At 50.4% G+C, this 24357-nt stretch overlaps 1 protein-coding gene across 3 annotated transcripts; it reads left to right on the plus strand.

Annotated features, from left to right (window-relative positions):
* The first annotated feature begins 153 nt into the window (after positions 1-153).
* LOC116958319 (uncharacterized) lies at positions 154-22500 on the plus strand. 3 transcript variants are annotated; one of them, XM_076056427.1, is made up of 8 exons: positions 154-281; positions 2009-2111; positions 2845-3002; positions 15787-15925; positions 19514-19686; positions 20365-20425; positions 21059-21176; positions 21523-22500. In XM_076056427.1, exons 1-8 carry the CDS (start codon positions 276-278, stop codon positions 22436-22438), a joined length of 1674 nt encoding a protein of 557 aa, XP_075912542.1. In that variant the 5' UTR covers positions 154-275; the 3' UTR covers positions 22439-22500. The 3 variants fall into 3 exon arrangements, with proteins under 3 accessions (XP_075912542.1, XP_075912544.1, XP_075912543.1); XM_076056428.1 differs by lacking the exons at positions 154-281; positions 2009-2111; positions 2845-3002 and adding exons at positions 9917-10026; positions 18326-18401; XM_076056429.1 differs by lacking the exons at positions 154-281; positions 2009-2111 and having other exon boundaries at positions 2840-3002.
* Positions 22501-24357: the final 1857 nt, after the last annotated feature.

Below are 24357 nucleotides of genomic sequence, written 5' to 3' on the forward strand. Positions count from 1 at the left end.
TGTGTGGGTTCGTGTTGTGGGTTCGTGGTGAGGTTGGGTCCGTGGTGAGGATGTGAGTCCATGTGAGTTCGTGGTGAGGATGTGAGTCTGTATTGGGAGTTCCTGGTGAGGATGGGGGTTCGTTGTGAGAATGGTGGGTTCCTGGTGGGGGGGATGTGGGACAGTGGTGAGGATGTGAGTTCGTGTTGTGACTCTCTACATCATCTCCACCCCCCCACCCACACAGAGACCTTGGGGACTGCTGCGTGAGCGAAGCCACTCTGAGCATCAACACCATGCAGGTAACGCATGGGCCCCTACACTCGACTTACCAACACCACCCTCACATACCGACACCACCCGCACTTACCAACACCACCCTCACCAACACCACCCACACTTACCAACACCACCCACACTTACCAACACCACCCTCACTTACCAACACCACCCACACTTACCAACAGCACTCACACTTACCAACAGCACTCACACTTACCAACACCACCCACACTTACCAACACCACCCTCACTTACCAACACCACCCACACTTACCAACACCACCCTCACTTACGATCACCACCCACACTTACCAACACCACACCCACACTTACCAACACCACCCACACTTACCAACACCACCCTCACCAACACCACCCTCACTTACCAACACCACCCACACTTACCAACACCACTCACACTTACCAACAGCACTCACACTTACCAACACTACCAGCACTTACCAACACCACCCTCACTTACCAACACCACCCACACTTACCAACACCACCCTCACTTACCAACACCACCCTCACTTACCAACACCACCCACACTTACCAACACCACCCACACTTACCAACACCACCCACACTTACCAACACCACTCACACTTACCAACAGCACTCACACTTACCAACAGCACTCACACTTACCAACACCATCCACACTTACCAACACCACCCACACTTACCAACACCACCAGCACTTTCCAACACCACCCTCACTTACCAACACCACCCACACTTACCAACACCACCCTCACTTACCAACACCAACCACCCTTACCAACACCACCCTCACTTACCAACACCACCCTCACTTACCAACACCACCCTCACTTACCAACACCACCCACACTTACGAACACCACCCTCACTTACCAACACCACCATCACCAACACCACCCACACTTACCAACACCACCCACACTTACCAACACCACCCACACTTACCAACACCACCCACACTTACCAACACCACCCTCACTTACCAACACCACCCTCACTTACCAACACCACCCTCACTTACCAACACCACCCTCACTTACCAACACCACCCACACTTACCAACACCACCCTCACTTACCAACACCACCCTCACTTACCAACAACACCCACACTTACCAACACCACCCTCACTTACCAACACCACACACACTTACCAACACCACCAACACTTACCAACACCACCCACACTTACCAACACCACCCGCACTTACCAACACCACACACACTTACCAACACCGCCAATACTTACCAACACCACCCACACTTACCAACACCACCCTCACTTACCAACACCACCAGTACTTACCAACACCACCCACACTTACCAACACCACCCTCACTTACCAACACCACCCACACTTACCAACACCACCCTCACTTACCAACATCACCAGCACTTACCAACACCACCCACACTTACCAACACCACCCTCACTTACGAACACCACCCACACTTACGAACGAGCTTCCATGAAATATGTATTTGTTTGACATCGACTTGCAACTCGCACTCGCGATCCGAACCTGGGAACGATCCTCCGCCAGATGTAGTGAGTGTGTTTGTGATGCCCGTACACTACTCTGTGGCACCACGGTGGCTAGGAGATGTTAACAACCTCACTTTGTATACAGGAGGTCGTGGGTTCGACCCCGGCACTAACGCCTACTGTTCACGTGAAGTCTGTGTGTGTAGAGGAGCCTACTGCAATATTGTTTTTGTGTGTGTGTGTGTGCGTGTAGACGAGCCAAGCTGCAGCGCGAAGGAGGGAGGGAGTCTGTGGCAACACGTGGAGCGCGCTGTCCGCAGCCGGCACCGGACCTATCCGCTGTAAATCGCCTCGAGGTGAGAACAGCAGTGAGCGGAACGTGGCCACGGTGAATGGGGGGGAAGTCACTACCGCCATTTTGCATGGGGGACTTCACGGTGGCCATGTTGCATAGGGGTCTTCACGATGGCCACGTTGCATGGGGGATGTCACGGCAGCCATTTTGCATGGGGGACATCACTATGGCCATGTTACGTGGGGGATTTCACGGTGGCCATGATGCATGGGGGTCGTTAGAGTGGCCATGTTGCATGGTGGACTTCATTGCGGCCATTTTGCAAGGGGGACTTCATTGCGGCCATGTTGCATGAGGGATGTCATGATGGCCATGTTGCATGGGGGACTTCATTGTGGCCATTTTGCAAGGGGGACATCATTGCAGTAATGTTGCATAAGGGATGTCATGATGGCCATGTTGCATGGGGGATATCACAGCGGCCATGTTACATGGGGGTTGTCATGGTGGCCATGTTACATGGGGGACTTCATTGTGGCCATTTTGCAAGGGGGACTTCATTGCGGCCATGTTGCATGAGGGATGTCATGATGGCCATGTTGCATGGGGGTTGTCATGGTGGCCATGTTGCATGGGGGACTTCATTGTGACCATTTTGCAAGGGGGACTTCATTGTGGCCATGTTGCATGAGGGATGTCATGATGGTCATGTTTCATGGGGGCCTTACCTGGCATGTAAACAAAACAGAGATAGTTCAAAGTTTAAGCTGTTGTTGTTGTTGTCACGTGTTTAGCGATCCTGGAACTCTTTGGACCTCAGCTGAGTCATCGCCAAAAGCTGGAGCTGGCGGCCATGAAACAAATTTGGTTCTTCACTTTGGACAAGGTCGGCAAACCCCGGGGCGGCAACAACAACGACGGCTACGACGACGATAACAACAACTACATCCCTGTGAGGCTCACAGAGACACAGAGACACCCACAGAGATACCCACAGAGACCCACTCCCATTGAGACACCCATAGAGACCCACAGAGACACCCATAGAGACCGACAGAGACACCCACAGAGACACCCACAGCGACCCACTCTCATTGAGACACCCACAGAGACCCACAGAGACCCAAAGAGACCCACAGAGACCCACAGAGACCCACAGAGACCCAAAGAGACACCCAAAGAGACACCCACAGAGACACCCACAGAGACACCCACAGAGACACCCACAGAGACACCCACAGAGACACCCACAGAGAGCCACTCCCATTGAGACACCCAGAGACCCACAGAGACACCCACAGAGACACCCACAGAGACCCACAGAGACACCCAGAGACACCCACAGAGACCCACAGAGACCCACAGAGACACCCATAGACACCCACGGAGACACCCACAGAGACACCCACAGAGACACCCACAGAGACCCACTCCCATTGAGACACCCATAGAGACCCACAAAGACCCACAGAGACCCAAAGAGACACCCACAGAGACATCGATAGAGACCCACAGAGACCCAAAGAGAAACCCACAGAGACACCCACAGAGACACCCATAGACACCCATAGAGACACCCACAGAGACCCAAAGAGACACCCACAGAGAAACCCATAGAGACCCACAGAGACCCAAAGAGACAGCCACAGAGACACCCACAGAGACACCCACAGAGACACCCACAGAGATCCACAGAGACCCAAAGAGACACCCACAGAGACACCCACAGAGACCCACTCCCATTGAGACCCACTCAGGCACCCAAAGAAACACCATTAGACACCCACAGAGCTTTTTGTTGGGTTAGAAGGCACGAGTATAAATGTGCAATGGTTAAACCTGCCACCACCACCAGACACAGACAGTCGGTTAAGGTTTTGTGCTACGGGTTTCTGGGGGTCTCTGTGGGTCTCTAATGATCTGTGTGAGCCTTGATTGGTCTGGGTGTCTGTGGGTCCCTGTGGGTCTCTCGGGATCTGGGTCTCTGTGCAAGTGTAGTGTTGTGGATTCAGGAGACGTCGGAGTCGGTTCTTGGAGGCAACACTGTTCATTAAACCACCTCGCTCGGCAGTACAGTCCCAGTACACTCAGGGTTACTGTCCTCTACACCTAGGATTAACGTGCCCTAACACAGGGCTACACTCAGGGTCCTCCTACACCACTGTCTAGGGAGGGTACTGCCTCTGGGCTAACGTGCCCTATAACACAGAACTACACTCAGGGTCCTCCTACACCACTGTCTAGGGAGGGTACTGCCTCCGGGCTAACGTGCCCTATAACACAGGGCTACACTCAGGGTCCTCCTACACCACTGTCTAGGGAGGGTACTGCCTCTGGGCTAACGTGCCCTGTAACACAGAACTACACTCAGGGTACTCCTACACCACTGTCTAGGGAGGGTACTGCCTCCGGGCTAACGTGCCCTATAACACAGGGCTACACTCAGGGTCCTCCTACACCACTGTCTAGGGAGGGTACTGCCTCTGGGCTAACGTGCCCTATAACACAGGGCTACACTCAGGGTCCTCCTACACCACTGTCTAGGGAGGGTACTGCCTCCGGGCTAACGTGCCCTGTAACACAGAACTACACTCAGGGTACTCCTACACCACTGTCTAGGGAGGGTACTGTCTCTGGGCTAACGTGCCCTATAACACAGGGCTACACTCAGGGTCCTCCTACACCACTGTCTAGGGTGGGTACTGCCTCTGGACTAACGTGCCCTATAACACAGAACTACACTCAGGGTCCTCCTACACCACTGTCTAGGGAGGGTACTGCCTCCAGGCTAACGTGCCCTATAACACAGGGATACACTCAGGGTCCTCCTACACCACTCTCTAGGGAGGTACTGCCTCCGGGCTAACGTGCCCTATAACACAGAACTACACTCAGGGTCCTCCTACACCACTGTCTAGGGAGGGTACTGCCTCTGGGCTAACGTGCCCTGTAACACAGGGCTACACTCAGGGTCCTCCTACACCACTGTTTAGTGAGGGTACTGCCTCCGGGCTAACGTGCCCTGTAACACAGGGCTACACTCAGGGTCCTCCGGCTATGGGTGCCTAGGGGGGAGGCCGTTCTAACTCGGCCCTAGCCACGGTTCCGAGTTCCGACCACTGACCCACTGGACGCGGCCCTCACGAGGACGTCAGGGGACCAGGGGTTCCCGGAGTCTCACGGCCGAGCCGCACAAAGTCCCCCGGCCCTGCTAAGGGCAGCGGGGGCTAGGGGGGTCTCCTATCTAGCTGGGCTTGGGCCTTCCTGTCTAGCTGCTGGTCTTAGGCTTTCGGTCTTCAACTGGTCCAGATCGACCTGGGGAGGTCCCCTTTGATGCCCCTTGCTCCATCTATGGCGCCGCCACACATCGCGTTAAAGTTATTTTGCACCGTTTTGTCGCGAACTTTGGCCAATCCACTCACGACGACGAGGACGTCGGCCGCGGTGGCCAGAAGATGTTAGCTCCCTCGCCCGGTGTGCAGGAGGTCGTGGGTTCGATACCGGCCCTGACACCCGCTGATGCCGCTGCTGTTAGCTGTTGCATATGCGGAGTTTACGTCTCGATCTCTCTCCTCGTGGGTGGCGTGGATTTCTTTCCGCCGGGGTCCTCCCTCCGTCGTTTTTCCTTAGAGACATTTAGAGACGATGTCACCGCACATTTAGAACCCACGGGCCTCATCATTGCCACACGGTGGTAATGATGAGGCCACTTCGTTGAGCTACGGTTTGCGATGGCCAGGTCGCTTTTGAGATAGAAGAGCTACATAGGCAGTTCAAGTGGTGGGGTCTTTAACAGCGTAACAATAGGCTGTACCATTTCTGTAAATAAAAACACAACCTTGTGGTGAACATGCAAACAAAAACAGGCTCTGGTAATAAGTGGCATTGCCTTTGACACTAATTGGTCTGCACCAGAGAGAGCGTCCATCTTTAGGCCCTAGTCTCACAACCTGTGTCTCACTACCCAGTGTCTCACTACCCAGTGTCTCACTACCCAGTGTCTCACTACCCAGTGTCTCACTACCCAGTGTCTCACTAGCAGTGTCTCACTACCTGTGTCTCACTACCCAGTGTCTCACTACCCAGTGTCTCACTACCCAGTGTCTCACTACCTGTGTCTCACTACCCAGTGTCTCACTACCCAGTGTCTCACTACCTGTGTCTCACTAGCAGTGTCTCACTACCCAGTGTCTCACTACCTAGTGTCTCACTAGCAGTGTCTGACTACCCAGTGTCTCACTACCCAGTGTCTCACTAGCAGTGTCTCACCACCAGTGTCTCACTACCAGTGTCTCACTACCCAGTGTCTCACTAGCAGTGTCTTACCACCAGTGTCTCACTACCAGTGTCTCACTACCAGTGTCTCACTAACAGTGTCTCACTACCGAGTGTCTCACCACCAGTGTCTCACTACCCAGTGTCTCACCACCAGTGTCTCACCACCAGTGTCTCACTACCAGTGTCTCACAACCTGTCCCACTACCAGTGTCTCACCACCCGTGTCTCACTACCAGTGTCTCACTACCCAGTGTCTCACTAGCAGTGTATCACCACCAGTGTCTCAGTACCAGTGTCTCACTAGCAATGTCTCACTACCAGTGTCTCACTACCAGTGTCTCACTACCCATTGTCTCACTACCAGTGTCTCACTACCAGTGTCTCACTACCCAGTGTCTCACTACCAGTGTCTCACTACCCATTGTCTCACTACCAGTGTCTCACTACCAGTGTCTCACTACCCAGTGGCTCACTACCAGTGTCTCACTACCCAGTGTCTCACTACCCAGTGTCTCACTACTAGTATCACACCACCCAATGTCTCACTACCAATGTCTCACCACCAGTCTCACTACCCAGTGTCTCACTACCCAGTGTCTCACTACCCAGTGTCTCACTACCAGTGTCTCGCCAGCAGTGTCTCACCACCAGTGTCTCACTACCCAGTGTCTCACCACACAGTGTCTCACTACCCAGTGTCTCACTACCCAGTGTCTCATTACCAGTGTCTCACCACCAGTGTCTCACCACCAGTGTCTCACTACCCTGTGTCTCACTACCCAGTGTCTCACTACCCAGTGTCTCACTACCCAGTGTCTCACTACCCAGTGTCTCATTACCAGTGTCTCACCACCAGTGTCTCACTACCAGTGTCTCACTACCCAGTGTCTCACTACCCAGTGTCTCACTACCTGTGTCTCACTAGCGGTGTCTCACTACCCAGTGTCTCACCACCAGTGTCTCACTACCCAGTGTCTCACTACCCAGTGTCTCACCACCTGTGTCTCACCACCTGTGTCTCACTACCCAGTGTCTCACTACCCAGTGTCTCACCACCAGTGTCTCACCACCAGTGTCTCATTACACAGTGTCTCACTACCCAGTGTCTCACCACCAGTGTCTCACCACCAGTGTCTCATTACACAGTGTCTCACTACCCAGTGTCTCACTACCCAGTGTCTCACTACCAGTGTCTCACTACCTGTCTCGCCAGCAGTGTCTCACCACCAGTGTCTCACTACCCAGTGTCTCACCACACAGTGTCTCACTTCCCAGTGTCTCACTACCCAGTTTCTCATTACCAGTGTCTCACCACCAGTGTCTCACCACCAGTGTCTCACTACCAGTGTCTCACTACCCTGTGTCTCGCTACCCAGTGTCTCACTACCCAGTGTCTCACTACCTGTGTCTCACTACCAGTGTCTCACTACCCAGTGTCTCACTACCCAGTGTCTCACTAGCGGTGTCTCACTACCCAGTGTCTCACCACCAGTGTCTCACTACCCAGTGTCTCACTATCCAGTGTCTCACCACCTGTGTCTCACCACCTGTGGCTCACTACCCAGTGTCTCACTACCCAGTGTCTCACCACCAGTGTCTCACTACCCAGTGTCTCACCACCAGTGTCTCACTACCCAGTGTCTCACCACCAGTGTCTCATTACAGTGTCTGACTACCCAGTGTCTCACCACCAGTGTCTCACTACCAGTGTCTCACTAGCAGCGTCTCACTACCAGTGTCTCACCACCAGTGTCTCACTACCAGCGTCTCACTACCCAGTGTTAGATGGATAAACGCAAAAAGGCGAACAACCCCCCCCAAGTTTTAACATCATTCGGCCTTCTTGGGTCCGTCGGTAAAGTCGCGTAGATAGGTTCAAAGACAATAATAAAAGTAACGGGAAGACGACCGCTTGCGTTGCGATGGAAACGTCGGAGTTTTCCGTTATCTTTGATTATTTCCTTTGAGCCTATCCACGTGGTGGCTTTACCGACGGACCCAAGAATGTGAATTCCTGCAGTCACGAAAGCTTCAAGTCAAGCAGCGTTCGGCAAGTTTAACGCAACATTTAAACGTTTCCGCGATCCGATACCCGAGCAAAAACAAACCTTCGTGGTGGAGAATGGCGGTCGTGGAATCCCCGACTGCCGCCGTCGCCGCCACCACCGAGCGTCAGGCGCTCCGTTCGCGACGGCTCTGACCACCGGCCTCCGCCTCCTCCTCCTCCGCCTCCCTAGGTCCGCAAGGAACAGCTCCAGTACCGCTACGAGGTGCAGAAGAAGATCGGCAAGGGAGGCCAGGGCCTGGTGCTGCAGTGCCTCGACCACAAAACCAAAACGCTCGTGGCCGTCAAGATGCTGTCGATGGCCTCGCGGTGAGCCGGGAGGGCCTTCCGCGGTGGCCCGCGATTCTCGGGAAATAATCATCAAATGATCGGAGGCACCGCCGTGAAACTGCCACCAACTGTGGACTCGCCGACAAAATACTAACTGCCGTAAAACTTCTGCTAACTATAAACTAACAAAATACTAACTGACGTAAAACTGCCGCTAACTATAAACGAACAAAATACTAACTGCCGAAAAACTTCTGCTAACTATAAACTAACAAAATACTAACTGACATAAAACTTCTGCTAACTATAAACTAACAAAATGCAAACTGCAGTAAAACTGCTGCTAACTATAAACTAACAAAATACTAACTGCCGTAAAACTGCTGCTAACTATAAACTAATAAAATACTAACTGCCGTAAACCTGCTGCTAACTATGAACTAACAAAATACTAACTGCTGTAAAACTGCTGCTATGAACTAACAAAATACTAACTGCCATAAACTGCTGCTAACTATAAACTAACAAAATCTTACTGCCATAAAACTGCTGCTAACTATAAACTAACAAAATACTAACTGCCATAAAACTGCTGCTAACTATAAAACTCACAAACAAAATTTTACCGCCGTAAAACTTACTGCTAAATATCAACTAACTCACTAAATAATAACCTGCCGTAAGACTACTGCTGTGAATCAAAGTTAACCAACAGAATAATAACTGCCGTACCACTATTGCTAACTACAAACTAACAACAATCGCCATTGGCCACTAGGTGGTGGTGACGTCACCACGTTGCTTCTGCCAGGCCATGTGCACCTTGAGGCTACGTGAAGTGTAACCAACAGACCTATGGAGACCCACAGAGACACCCACACAGAGATACCCACAGAGACACCCACACAGAGACACCCACAGAGACACCCAGACCCACACAGAGATACCCACACAAAGATACCCACACAGAGACCCACAGAGAGCTACAGAGACACCCAGACCCACAGAGACACCCGGACCCACAGAGACACCCGGACCCACACAGAGACACCCACAGAGACACCCACACAGAGTCACCCACGCAGAGACACCCACACAGAGACACCCACACAGAGAGTCACCCACGCAGAGTCACCCACACAGAGTCACCCACACAGAGTCACCCACGCAGAGTCACCGTCATCAATTTCGCGACCTTCCACCTCCCGCTCCACAGCCCCTCGATAGCGGCCTGCCAGAGAAGGGAGCTGAAGATGGCCAAGGAGCTGCAGGGCAGGGCCAGCGATGAGCGCTACGGAGTCATCCGGGTCCTCGACACGTTCCAATTCCGCGGGCACAATTGCCTCGTCGTCGAGCTCTTGAAGTACGCGAACCTCCGCTTACCCCCACCCACCCACCCACCCCACCCAACCCACCCACCCACCCACCCCACCCGCCCGCGTGCGTGTCCATTGCTCCGCTCGATGGTTTCTTGATTTCGGAATTCATATTGATTTAATGGTTAATCAAGCAACTCGATTCGTCGATTTATCACTTTGAATGAGTTTCACTCGCAGGGCTGTCGCGACCAATATCATCCTTAATAGCTTTGGTTTTTTATGGGGGCGGGTTGGATCGCGTAAATGCAGCAATGTCGTGTCGTGAAATCCGCCACCACCCGACACGGCCAACTAGTAAGGGTTCAGTGATGAAGGTTTTTTGTGGATTAGATCGCCGTTATTTATAAACGTGTCGTTAACCCTCCACCACCCGACACGGCCAATCGGCAAAATAAAGTGTCACGTTGACAAAAGACCAAATTCGTTCACTGCTTTAGCCCACTGGTGTGTTGAAGAGTGAACCCACAACGTTTACAGCTTGTTGTCACGCAGACAGAACGTGGCAATTCGTTGGGGTCATCCTGGATTCAAGACTGGATTTTGAAGGTCACATTGATTATTCATAATAAAGGTTTTTGGGTTAGATCGCGTTATTTATAAATGTGTCGTAACCCTCCACCACCCGACACGGCCAATCAGCAAAAAAAAGTGTTGATTGGCCATGTCGGGTGGTGGAGGGTTACGACACATTTATAAATAACGCGATCTAACCCAAAAACCTTTATTATGAATAATATTGGTCGCAAAAGCCTACGTGTTAAACACATTGATTATATTGGTAAAAAGACAAAAATAAAAATTGGTTTTCTGTATCGACACAAGCACTGCTACCCGCCAATGTTCCGTTTGGAATTGATGAAAGCTACCATACCGCCTCTACTTGACTGCTGTGACATCGTGTATAAATCAGCCCCAAGTACTGTACTGAAGAAGCTTGATTCCATCTATCACTCGGCCTTAAGATTTACATTGAACTGCCCGTATAGGACTCACCACTGTGATCTCTACATTGGGTCAAACTTAACATCCCTTAATGTTCGACGGCTTGTGCACCAGATATTATTCATTCACGATGTACTTACGAAAAAATCCGCAGACTACCTGCTGGATCTCCTCTCTGCTTCAAAGAACAAATTTGACCTAAGGTCTTCGCTCATTTACCAGCTTTCACATTCCCTATTGCCGTACAAATACTGGAGGAAGGGCCTTTGCTATCGATGCAAAGGCCCTGCCAATAAACTGCAACTTGAATCACTGCTTATGAGATCTTAACTCAAAACTGCTCTAGAGGAGTTGTACACCCCTAGCTGCCACTGCTATTCAGTGGCCTAAAATAAAATAAAATGTTTCGCTCCGGATGACCGCTGCAAAGTATTATCTGTATTTTGATTTAGCGCGCTGATCTTAAAGGTGCATTTAAAAATGTGATACTCCGACCGATGCTCCTGCTGTTGTGGAGTGACTCATGCAGCCAGCTATGCCTACAGGGTTTGGTGTTACATGTCGGTTATGTCGTTTATTGTTAAAAATTCGGTCACAGTTTCTATGATCACTGTTACATTGCTTTTATGGCTTTATTTTGGTGATTTCGAAAACGTTTTTTTTTTGGTTTGGACATGTTTGTTTTGTTGTAGTACGGCGTTAGACTGACGGCATTAATCTAAAGTTGTCTTGTGGTTGTTGTTGTGGTTGTTGTTTGACTTTGCATCCCACACTGGGATTTTTGCACGCAGCGTTGGTGGTGTGCACGGTGCTTTTTCTGGAATATTTTTGCTGTTTTTTCCCCATGGATTTTCTGTTTTGCACAGTCAACACACAAAGTCACCTTAAGATGTTTTTCTTGGTCGTGTTTTTGGTTTTTGCTTGTTGCGGTTGCACCCGATTCAAGAGCCGGATGGCTCACGGGGCTATACCAAAATAAATGAAACTGAAACTAGTGTGTAGTGTAAAGTGTAGTGTATAGTGTAGTGTATAGTAGTGTAGTGTATAGTAGTGTATAGTAGTGTATAGTGTAGTGTAAAGTGTAGTGTATAGTGTAGTGTATAGTAGTGTAGTGTATAGTAGTGTATAGTCGTGTGTAGTGTACAGTGTAGTGTATAGTAGTGTGTAGTAGTGTAGTGTGTAGTGTATAGTAGTGCGTAGTGTAGTGTAAAGTGTAGTGTGTAGTAGTGTATAGTGTAGTGTATAGTGTAGTGTATAGTGTAGTTTAAAGTGTAGTGTGTAGTAGTGTATAGTGTAGTGTATAGTAGTGTGTAGTGTAGTGTAAAGTGTAGTGTGTAGTAGTGTAGTGTATAGTAGTGTAGTGTATAGTGTAGTGTATAGTAGTGTAGTGTATAGTGTAGTGTATAGTAGTGTAGTGTATAGTAGTGTATAGTGTAGTGTATAGTGTAGTGTATAGTAGTGTGTAGTGTAGTGTAAAGCGTAGTGTATAGGGTAGTGTATAGTAGTGCGTAGTGTAGTGTAAAGTGTAGTGTGTAGTAATGTAGTGTATAGTGTAGTGTATAGTGTAGTGTATAGTGTAGTGTATAGTAGTGTAAAGTGTAGTGTATAGTGTAGTGTATAGTAGTGTAGTGTATAGTAGTGTATAGTCGTGTGTAGTATACAGTGTAGTGTATAGTAGTGTGTAGTAGTGTAGTGTGTAGTGTATAGTAGTGTGTAGTGTAGTGTAAAGTGTAGTGTGTAGTAGTGTAGTGTATAGTAGTGTAGTGTATAGTGTAGTGTATAGTGTAGTGTATAGTGTAGTGTATAGTGTAGTGTATAGTGTAGTGTATAGTAGTGTAGTGTATAGTGTAGTGTATAGTAGTGTATAGTGTAGTGTATAGTAGTGTGTAGTGTAGTGTAAAGCGTAGTGTATAGGGTAGTGTATAGTAGTGCGTAGTGTAGTGTAAAGTGTAGTGTGTATAGTGTAGTGTATATTGTAGTGTATAGTGTAGTGTATAGTAGTGTAGAGTGTAGTGTATAGTGTAGTGTATAGTAGTGTAGTGTATAGTGTAGTGTATAGTAGTGTGTAGTGTAAAGTGTAGTGTGTAGTGTATAGTGTAGTGTAGTGTGTAGTGTATAGTGTAGTGTGTAGTGTAGTGTAAAGTGTAGTGTGTAGTAGTGTATTGTATAGCGTAGTGTATAGTGTAGTGTATAGTAGTGTAAAGTGTAGTGTGTAGTGTATAGTAGTGTATAGTAGTGTATAGTGTAGTGTATAGTGTAGTGTATAGTAGTGTAGTGTATAGTGTAGTGTATAGTAGTGTGTAGTGTAGTGTATAGTGTAGTGTATAGTAGTGTAGTGTATAGTGTAGTGTACGTTACATGTTTTTGTTTATTATTTTATTGTTTTATATTTTTATTATTTTATTGTTTTCCTTCTACTACGCTGGGGTGACTTTACCGAAAGAACCAAGAATAATAATTTTATTGTTTTACAATAATTTTATTGTTTTATATTTTTATTATTTTGTTTCCCTTCTACTACGCGGCGGTGACTTTACCGAAAGAACCAAGAATAATAATTTTATTGTTTTACAATAATTTAATTGTTTTATATTTTTATTATTTTATTGTTTCCCTATCTACGTGGTGGTGACTTTACCGAAAGAACCAAGAATAATAATTTTATTGTTTTACAATAACTTTATCGTTTTATATTGTTATTATTTGATTGTTTCCCTTCTACTACATGGTGACTTTACCGAAAGAACCAAGAATATGAATCCCTGCAGTCACGAAAGCTTTAAATAAAAAATCACTAAACTATAAACTATTTTTCGATTTAAAGCTTTCGTGACTGCAGCTATTCATATTCTTGGTTCTTTCGGTAAAAGTCACCACCACGTTAGAAGGTGAAACCGTAAAATAATAAAAATATAAAACAATAAAATTCTCACGACGTTTCGACTGCAACAATAGAAGCAATCATCATCAGGTGTGAAAACCACAGCAAGAAAATTTGGAAAAAGTGGCGTTTTTTTGCTGTGGTTTTCACACCTGATGACGATTGCTTGTGTAGCAGTCGAAACGTCGTGAGAATTTTATCGTTTTATATTTTTGTTATTTTGTTGTTTCCCTTCTACTACGTGGCGGTGACTTTACCGAAAGAACCAAGAATAATAATTTTATTGTTTTACAATAACTTTATCGTTTTATATTGTTATTATTTTATTGTTTCCCTTCTACTACGTGGTGACTTTACCGAAAGAACCAAGAATATGAATCACTGCAGTCACGAAAGCTTTAAATCGAAAAATCACTAAACTATAAACCATTTTTATTTTTCGATTTAAAGCTTTCGCGACTGCAGTTATTCATATTCTTGGTTCTTTCGGTAAAGTCACCGCCACGTAGATAGGGAAACAATAAAATAATAAAAATATAAAACAATAAAATTATTGTAAAACAATAAAATTATTATTCTTGGTTCTTTCGGTAAAGTCACCGCCACGTAGATAGGGAAACAATAAAATAATAACAATATAAAACAATAAAATTATTGTAAAACAATACAATTATTATTCTTGGTTCTTTCGGTTAAAGTCACCGCCGCGTAGATAGGGAAACAATAAAATAATAAAAATATAAAACTATCAAATTATTGTAAAACAATACAATTATTATTCTTGGTTCTTTCGGTAAAGTCACCGCCGCCACGTAGATAGGGAAACAATAAAAAAATATAAAACAATAAAATTATTGTAAAACAATAAAATTATTATTCTTGGTTCTTTCGGTAAAGTCACCGCCACGTAGATAGGGAAACAATAAAAATAATAAAATATAAAACAATAAAATTATCACGACGTTTCGACCGCAACGCAAGCAGTCATCATCAGGTGCGAAATCCAACGGCAAGAAACATTTGAAAGGAGTGGCGCTTTGTGTTTATTTATTTTTAAACGTTAGCACCACGGAGAGCGATTTGACAGTTTGTTTAGATGGACGCAGGAAGTCCTCGCGATTCAACGGAAACGCTCCCCACGAATTACACGTTCAATTTTTTCCGTTTTTTTAAATATATATAATATCGTAATAAAATATTTCCAATGAAAGGTTAGTGAGAAAATTACGAAATTATACATTATTAATAGGTGGGTAATGATGCAACAAAAAAATAACGCGTGATAAGATGGTAATAAAATGACGGAACAATTGTAAAACAGCAAAGAGGAAATTGTGATGAAATAAAAATATACCGCTCGTAGAAATTAAAATCGTGAAACGCGGATAATAAAGCAATAATGAAAATAATGCGTTGATTAAATTGCGATGAAATCGTAGTGATAAAACGATGGTGACAAAATAATAATAAAATAGTTGAAATTACAATAAAATCATGAAATCATTAGATTCTTGGTTCTTTCGGTAAAGTCACCACGTTGAAAGGGAAACAATAAAACGATAAAAATATATATACACGTAAAACAATAAAACTCTCACGACGTCACTTTACCGAAAGAACCAACAATATGAATCACTGCCAGTCACGAAAGCTTGAAATCGAAATTTAACGAAATCACCGTCGTAAAATACTCAACGTCGTTTTGTGGGCGTTGGCTCCGTCAGCGCAAGCAGTGGGGCGTGGCGAGGCCGCGGATGAACACCTGCGGAGCGACGAGGCTTTACACCACCCCCCCCCCAACCCCCCCGCAAAACTAACCAAGTGGTACAGTCCGTTTGGGGCCGCCCCGCGGACGTCATCGGAACGGCAAAGGGGTTTTTATTTAACGTCGTCGTTGTTGTCGTCGTCGTTGTCGCGTCAGGAGGAGCCTCAAAGACGTCGTGAGAAAAGGGAGCGCCGGGCGGATCTACCCGAGGCGTCTGAGGGAGTACACCGGGGCCATCCTCGACTTCCTGCTGTACGCCAAGGGGCGGGGCGTCGTCCACGCGGACATCAAGCCGGTGAGCGGGGGGCGGGCCGCGGTGGTGGCCACCTCCCGCCGGGGCGCTCGCTCGGCTGGCGTGGAGGCGGCCACCCCCGGGGCCCACGGTCGACCCGCGGGGGGGGTCGACCGTGGGCCCCGTCCGTCTGTGGGTCTCTGTGTGTGGGTCTCTATGAGTATGGGTCTCTGTGGGTCTCTATGAATATGGGTCTCTGTGGGTCTGTGAGTCTCTATGAGTATGGGTCTCTGTGGGTCTCTATGAGTATGGGTCTCTATGGGTCTCTATGAGTATGGGTCTCTGTGTGGGTCTCTATGAGTATGGGTCTCTGTGGGTCTCTATGAGTATGGGTCTCTGTGGGTGTGTATAGGTCTCTATGAGTATGGGTCTCTGTGGGTGTGTATAGGTCTCTATGAGTATGGGTCTCTGTGGGTCTGTATGGGTCTCTATGGGTCTCTATGTGTCTCTATGAGTATGGGTCTCTGTGGGTCTGTATGAGTCTCTATGAGTATGGGTCTCTGTGGGTCTGTATGGGTCTCTATGAGTATGGGTCTCTGTGGGTCTGTATGAGTCTCTATGAGTATGGGTCTCTGTGGGTCTGTATGAGTCTCTATGAGTAAGGGTCTCTGTGGGTCTGTATGAGTCTCAATGAGTATGGGTCTCTGTGGGTCTGTATGGGTCTCTGAGTATGGGTCTCTGTGGGTCTGTATAGGTCTCTATGAGTATGGGTCTCTGTGGGTACGGGTCTCTCTGGGTCTGTATGGATCTCTATGAGTATGGGTCTCTATGGGTCTCTATGAGTATGGGTCTCTGTGGGTCTCTGTGTGGGTCTCTATGAGTATGGGTCTCTGTAGGTCTGTGTGAGTCTCTATGAGAATGGGTCTCTGTGGGTCTCTATGAGTATGGGTCTCTGTGGGTCTGTGTGAGTCTCTATAAGTATGGGTCTCTATGAGTATGGGTCTCTGGGTGTGTATGGGTCTCTATGAGTATGGGTCTCTGTGGGTCTATGGGTCACTATGAGTATGGGTCTCTGTGGGTCTGTATAGATCTCTATGGGTATGGGTCTCTGTGGGCCTGTATAGGTCTCTATGAGTATGAGTCTCTGTGGGTCTGTATGCGTCTCTATGGGCCTGTTGAAACACGTGTTTAGAGTGTTTGGGTGCTGTGACAAATGTCCATGCGATGATGATGCTGCTGCTGATGATGATGCTCATGATGATATCAGCCACTTGGTTGAGCTGCTCTCATTACGTGATGGCCAGGTCGTTTCTGATGAAAGAGCTTCACGGCAGCTCTGCCGGGCCCTTACACCCTGGTAGTGAAATAAAAATAGGTTTTGTGGTTTCTTAAAACGACTTCGAACGGCAACACAAGCGATCTTGATTAGGTGTAAAAAGTAACAAATCACGGAGGTAAATACGACGAGAAGATGAGAGACGAGAATTCAACACAGCTCAGAAAACAATCACGCAAAGCACAACCATCTTCTTTGGTTCTTTCGGTAAAGTCCCCACGTAGAATGAGAATAAAATGATAAAATTACACAATAAAATTCTCACGACGTTTCGGCCACAACGCAAGCGGCCGTCTTCAGGTGAAAGGTACGGACCCGTCGGGACGACAGAGCTTCAATCAACGATGTTAAGATTCGTAGCGACTTTTAAGCTGGTTGGGAGAAGTCGCTACGAATCTTAACATCGTTTATTGAAGCTCTGTCGTCCCGACGGGTCCGTACCTTTCACCTGAAGACGGCCGCTTGCGTTGTGGCCGAAACGTCGTGAGAATTTTATCGCGTTATTTTATTATTTTATTCTCATTCTACCTGGTGACTTTACCGAAAGAACCAAAGAAGATGAATCCTTGCAGTCACGAAAGCTTTAAATAGAAGCACAACCAGTCAGGCCAACAACACAGTTAGACACTTACCTGGCGGACCACGAAATTTAACACTCTTCTGAAATTCGTGATCCGTCGGGTAAGTGTCTAACTGTGTTGTTGGCCTGACTGGTTTGTGCTTCACGTAATGTTTTTCCTAGGTTTGTTGAATTCTCGTCTCTCATCTTCTTGTTGTGATTTGGTTTTTTACTTTACACCTGATGAGGATCGCTTGTGCTGTGCGTCGAAACGTCGCGATTGATTTATTTCAATATAATTTTACGGTATTCCTACACACGTGACTTTACCGGAAAAAAACAACGAGCGATTTACACGGTCACGAAAGCTTTAATTCTTCATTGACTTCGAACGGGTCTCTGGCACGTGGCCCGTGTCACAAGTCGGGGTGGGGTGGGGCGGGCGGGGAGGGCTGCCCGTGTGGGTGTAAATGCGTCACCTTGCGTGATCGACCCACTGCTGGCTGGACGCTCCTGCCGTAACCTCCGAGCGTGGAATCCCTTCCCCCGTCTCTGCTCTTTGTTCCAGGACAACATTCTGCTCACCGCGGACGGCAAAGTGAGGGTCAACGACTTCGGGTGCAGCTTCTACCTGAAGTATAAAAGTGAGCGAGTGGGGCTTTTGCGTGCGTGGAGTTTTATATATATATATTTTTTGCTCGGGGGTTATCTCGCGTCGACGTCATCGTTGCGTTTGTAATTCTAGACTTGAAGCTTTCGTGACTGCAAGGATCCATACTCTTTGGTTCTATTCGGTAAAGTCACGTAGGTAAAAAAAAATTAAAACAACAAAAATCACGACGTTTCGGCCACAACACAAGCGGCCTTCATCAGGTGAAGGGACCAGGCTGTCTGGAGAACGGCGCTGGAGTGAAACACAGCCACGCTCAGACCGCGGACCTTTAAGCTGTGTTCGAGGAAACAAGGTGCCTTGACAAAGGAATTAGCATAACAAATTAGCATTTGATTGGCCGACTTAGCATAGAGGTGGTGTGCATGCGGGTGCACATGCCGGTTGGCGCGAGACAGCCTGATCCCTTCACCTGATGAAGGCCGCTTGTGTTGTGGCCGAAACGTCGTGATTTTCGTCGTTTTATTTTTTTACCTACTACGTGACTTTACCGAATAGAACCAAAGAGTATGGATCCTTGCAAGTCACGAAAGCTTTAAATCTAGAAATGCAAACGTTGTTTTGAATTGGAATTAAGAAAGTCAAGCCAGGTCGCGTCCATTAAGCCGACAGAACACCTAAAGTGCAGCCGGCCGGTGAGGTTCAGCGTCACGCGGGCGGGACGCGGCCAATCGATTCGTCGCTTGCACAGCGCTAACCGGTGCGCTGGAGTTGTAAACCCGCTACGACGTTTACAATTCGAGCGCTTGCAGCCGAGCATCATCATCATCGTCATCATCATCGTCATCATCATCGTCATCATCATCGTCATCATCATCATCGTCATCATCATCATCGTCATCATCATCGTCATCATCATCGTCGTCATCATCATCAGCGGGCGGGCAGCCAGAGTACGCGGTCCAACCCGAAAAAAAACACTCGCCATCCGCCGTGACGTATCGGTCGCAGAAGCCGACCACGCGTTTAACCGACCGAAGGAAAAAACTGTTCCACCCGCGTCGCTGTTGACGGAGGGACCACTTTGTAGTCATCGTCGTTGTCGTCGTTGTTGTCGTCGTTGTTGTTGTTGTTGTTGTTGCTCAGCCCAAACCGTGGGCGGGACGTTGCCCTACATGGCCCCGGAGCTGCTGCTGGGCTACCGTGTCACCTGCGCCGTGGACATGTGGGCCCTGGGCTGCACCGTGGCCGAGTTGGCCACCGGCAAGGTGCTCTTCAATTCACATACCTACAAAGACCACCTGCACTGCTGCATCGAGGTACGGGCGGGTGGGTGGGTACGGTGGGTATGGTGGGTGGGTACGGTGGGTGGGTACGGTTGGTATGGTGGGTGGGTACGGTGGGTATGGTGGGTGGGTACGGTGGGTATGGCGGGTGGGTACGGTGGGTACGGTGGGTCTGTATGGTGGGTGAGCGGGCGAGCAGGTCTCTATGGGTATGGGTCTCTGTGGGTCTGCACAGAGACCCATACTCATAGAGACCCCGTAAAGACCCACAGAGAACCATACTCATAGAGTTGTATCCCTCCCACAGCCACAAACACCAGCGAGGAATATCCGAACTGGTCCTGGGCCTATCATAGGTTGAGTCAGCCTCAAACGAGTACCTGGCGTAGCGGTGTGTAGTAAACATTTTATACTGGGGGAGACAAAGGTGGCCGGGCGTGGCCCTGGGCACCCACCCCCTCGTGTGCCGTTCCGGCCTTCATAGGTGCCGCTCGCTACTAGCAGCGCTTGCCCCAGCGATGAGATGAGGCTAATACGTGGAGGAGGGGATTGTTGTCTTTGTACACAGTGCTGGCCTCCACACGAGCTGCCTCCGGCACTACTCACCGCTGACTGACGGCACTTGCCCCAATGGGCCCGCTGAGGCTACACCGGCTGTAACTGTCCCCCCCGCCTCCTCCTCCTTTTGTCTTCGTCGGAAATCGTGCGCAGATGCTGGGCATGCCCCCGAAGAAGATGGTGGACGAAGCCCCTTACAGGAAAAATTACTTTGGTGAGTTGAAGGGCTCGGGCAGGCCGGCGCTAGCGATGTAACCCATTCCGTTTTGTTAGGTGGGGTGGGGGGGGGTGGTGGCAGTGAGGCTCTTATAGGGGTGGGTGGGTGGGTGAGAGGGTATGTAGGTGGGGTGAGTGGGTGTGTAGGTGGATAGGAAGGTGGGTGGTTAAGTGGATGAGCGGGTATGTAAGTGGGGTGAGTGGGTGTGTAGGTGGATAGGAAGGTGGGTGGTTAAGTGGATGAGTGGGTATGTAGGTGGGGTGAGTGGGTGTGTAGGTGGATAGGAAGGTGGGTGGTTAAGTGGATGGGTGGGTGTGTAAGTGGGGTGAGTGGGTGTGTAGGTGGATAGGAAGGTGGGTGGTTAAGTGGATGAGTGGTAATGTAAGTGGGGTGAGTGGGTGTGTAGGTGGATAGGAAGGTGGGTGGTTAAGTGGATGAGTGGGTATGTAAGTGGGGTGAGTGGGTGTGTAGGTGGATAGGAAGGTGGCTGGTTAAGTGGATGAGTGGGTATGTAAGTGGGGTGAGTGGGTGTGTAGGTGGATAGGAAGGTGGGTGGTTAAGTGGATGAGCGGGGTGTGTTGGCCACGTGGTGGTTGGTGACTCTGCGCGCGTCTCTCTGTCTCTCTGCAGACTCTGAGGGACTCCCCGACAACCTGTCCAAGCAGAGGCTACCGGGAAGTCTCCCCCTGGACCGCGCCCTGCGGGGCCGTCACCCTCAGCTGGTGGACTTCGTCAGCCGCTGTCTGCAGTACGAAGCACGCTCACCCCCTCGCTCACCCTCTCGCTCACCCCCTCGCTCACCCCTCACTCACCCCCCCGCTCACCACCCCATACCTGTCAACAGCTTATCGGTGCCCTGCCTCGCTGCAGACCCAATTTCAGAACTCATCGGTCACCCCCCGTGCCCCCTTATAAATCTCAGCGTTCATCCTACAAAGTCCCATCGCAAGGGAGAAACACAAACACAAATGTACACGAATTTGTTTTTGTTGCTGCCCGAATTGAAACGGTTGCACTGTCAAATCATCTCACCATGCCCCTCTCACCACGTGTGCGCCTCCCCCCTCCCTCCCTCCCCGTGTCCCTCCCAACAGATGGGATCCGAAACTCCGGATGACGCCTAAGAAGGCGCTGGCTCACAGCTGGCTCCAAACCATCATCACCACCACCACGAGCAGCACCCCCACCACCAGCAGGGCCACGCCCACCACCAGCAAGGCCACGCCCACCGCCAGCAAGGCCACTCCCACCGCCAGCAAGGCCACTCCCACAGCCAGCAAGGCCACGCCCACCGCCAGCAAGGCCACGCCCACCGCCAGCAGGGCCACTCCCACCGCCAGCAGGGCCACTCCCACCGCCAGCAGGGCCACTCCCACCGCCAGCAGGGCCACTCCCACCGCCAGCAGGGCCACGCCCACTGCCAGCAGGGCCACTCCCACCGCCAGCAGGGCCACTCCCACCGCCAGCAGGGCCACTCCCACCACCAGCAGGGCCACGCCCACCACCAGCAGGGCCACTCCCACCACCAGCAGGGCCACTCCCACCGCCAGCAGGGCCACTCCCACCGCCAGGAAGGCCACCCCCACCGCCAGCAGGGCCACCCCCACCACCAGCAGGGCCACCCCCACCACCAGCAGGGCCACCCACACCACCAGCAGGGCCACCCCCACCACTAGCAGGGCCACCCCCACCACTAGCAGGGCCACCCCCACCACCAGCAGGGCCACCCCCACCACCAGCAGGGCCACCCCCACCACCAGCAGGGCCACCCACACCACCAGCAGTGCCACCCACACCGAGGCCACCCCCACCACCAGCGAGGCCACCCCCACCCACACTGAGGCCACCCCCACCACCAGCGAGGCCACCCCCACCCACACCGAGGCCACCTCCACCACCAGCGAGGCCACCCCCACCACCAGCGAGACCACCCCCACTACCAGCGAGGCCACGCCCACCACCAGCGAGGCCACCCCCACCACCACCGAGGCCACCCCCACCGCCAGCTAGGTCACACCCACCGCCAGCGAGGCCACCCCCACCACCAGCGAGGCCACCCCCACCACCTGCCAGGCCACGCCCACCGCCAGCGAGGCCACCCCCACCACCAGCGAGGCCACCACCAGCAGGGCCTCCCCCACCACCGCCACCACCACTCCCATCATCATCTACATCCGGCCCATCACCATCAACTGGGCCACCACCAGCAGCTGGGCCACCACCACCACCACCATCCGGGCCACCACCACCAGCTGGGCCGACACCACCAGCTGGGCCACCACCACCATCAGCAGCAGCGGCGGCACCACTCCTGTGCAGGGCTCTGCAGCTGCTGAGCCACGGTGAGCCTCTCTCTCTGTGTACCTTGCCTGGTACGCAGGAGGTCGTGGGTTCAACCCTGACCCTGATGAGATGTTAACTACCTCACCTGGTACGCAGGAGGTCGTGGGTTCGATCCCGACCCTGATGAGATGTTAGCTACCTCGCCTGGTACGCAGGAGGTCGTGGGTTCGATCCCGACCCTGATGAGATGTTAACCACCTCGACTGGTACGCAGGAGGTCGTGGGTTCAATCCCGACCCTAATGAGATGTTAACTACCTCGCCTGGTACACAGGAGGTCGTGGGTTCAATCCCGACCCTGATGAGATGTTAACTACCTCGCCTGGTACACAGGAGGTCGTGGGGTCGATCCCGACTGACGATGCCTGGCTGCTGCTGCTGTATATTTGCAGTCTGCGTCTCTCTCTTTCTCTCATCATCATCACGGTGGCTAGGAGATGTTAACTCCCTTGCCTGGTACGCAGGAAGTCGTGGGCTCGATATCATCACGGTGACGATGACGATGATGATGATGACGATGATGACGATGACGACGATGATGATGATGACGATGATGATGATGACGATGATGATGATGACGATGATGATGACGATGATGACGATGATGATGATGACGATGATGATGCGCTGCTGTGGTGCTGCTGCCTCTCTCTCCACAGAGCGGAGCCGGAGGAGAAGCTCCAATCACCATCGCCGTCATCATCACCATCATCATCACCATCATCATCGCCATCGTCATCATCACCGCTCACCACCGTGGGCCCAGCTGTGGCAGAAGCCTGATGAGAGGACGCCAGAACTGATACCGAGATTGGACTGGACACCACACTCACCACCGTCACCACACTTACCACACTCACCACCCACACTCACCACCCACACTCACCACACTTACCACACTCACCACCCACACTCACCACACTTACCACACTCACCACACTTACCACACTCACCACACTCACCACACTTACCACACTCACAACCCACACTCACCACACTTACCACACTCACCACACTCACCACCCACACTCACCACACTTACCACCCACACTCACCACACTTACCACCCACACTCACCAGACTCACCACACTCACCACCCACACTCATAAAACTCACACTCACCACCCACACGCACCACCCACACTCACCACACTTACCACACTCACCACCCACACTCACCACACTTACCACACTCACCACACTTACCACACTCACCACACTCACCACACTTACCACACTCACAACCCACACTCACCACACTTACCACACTCACCACCCACACTCACCACACTTACCACCCACACTCACCAGACTCACCACACTCACCACCCACACTCATAAAACTCACACTCACCACCCACACGCACCACCCACACTCACCACACTCACCACCCACACTCACCAGACTCACCATACTCACCACCCACACCACCCACCCACACTCACCACCCACACTCACCACCCACACTCACACTCACCACACTCACTCACCACACTCACCACACTCACACTCACCACACTCACCACCCACACTCACTACACTCACCACCCACACTCACCACCCACACAATACTCACACTCACCAC

This window comes from Petromyzon marinus, chromosome 75 (genome assembly GCF_048934315.1).
Source record: "Petromyzon marinus isolate PM22_M1 ecotype Great Lakes invasive population chromosome 75, UKy_Petmar_22M1.pri1.0, whole genome shotgun sequence".
NCBI lineage: Eukaryota > Metazoa > Chordata > Hyperoartia > Petromyzontiformes > Petromyzontidae > Petromyzon > Petromyzon marinus.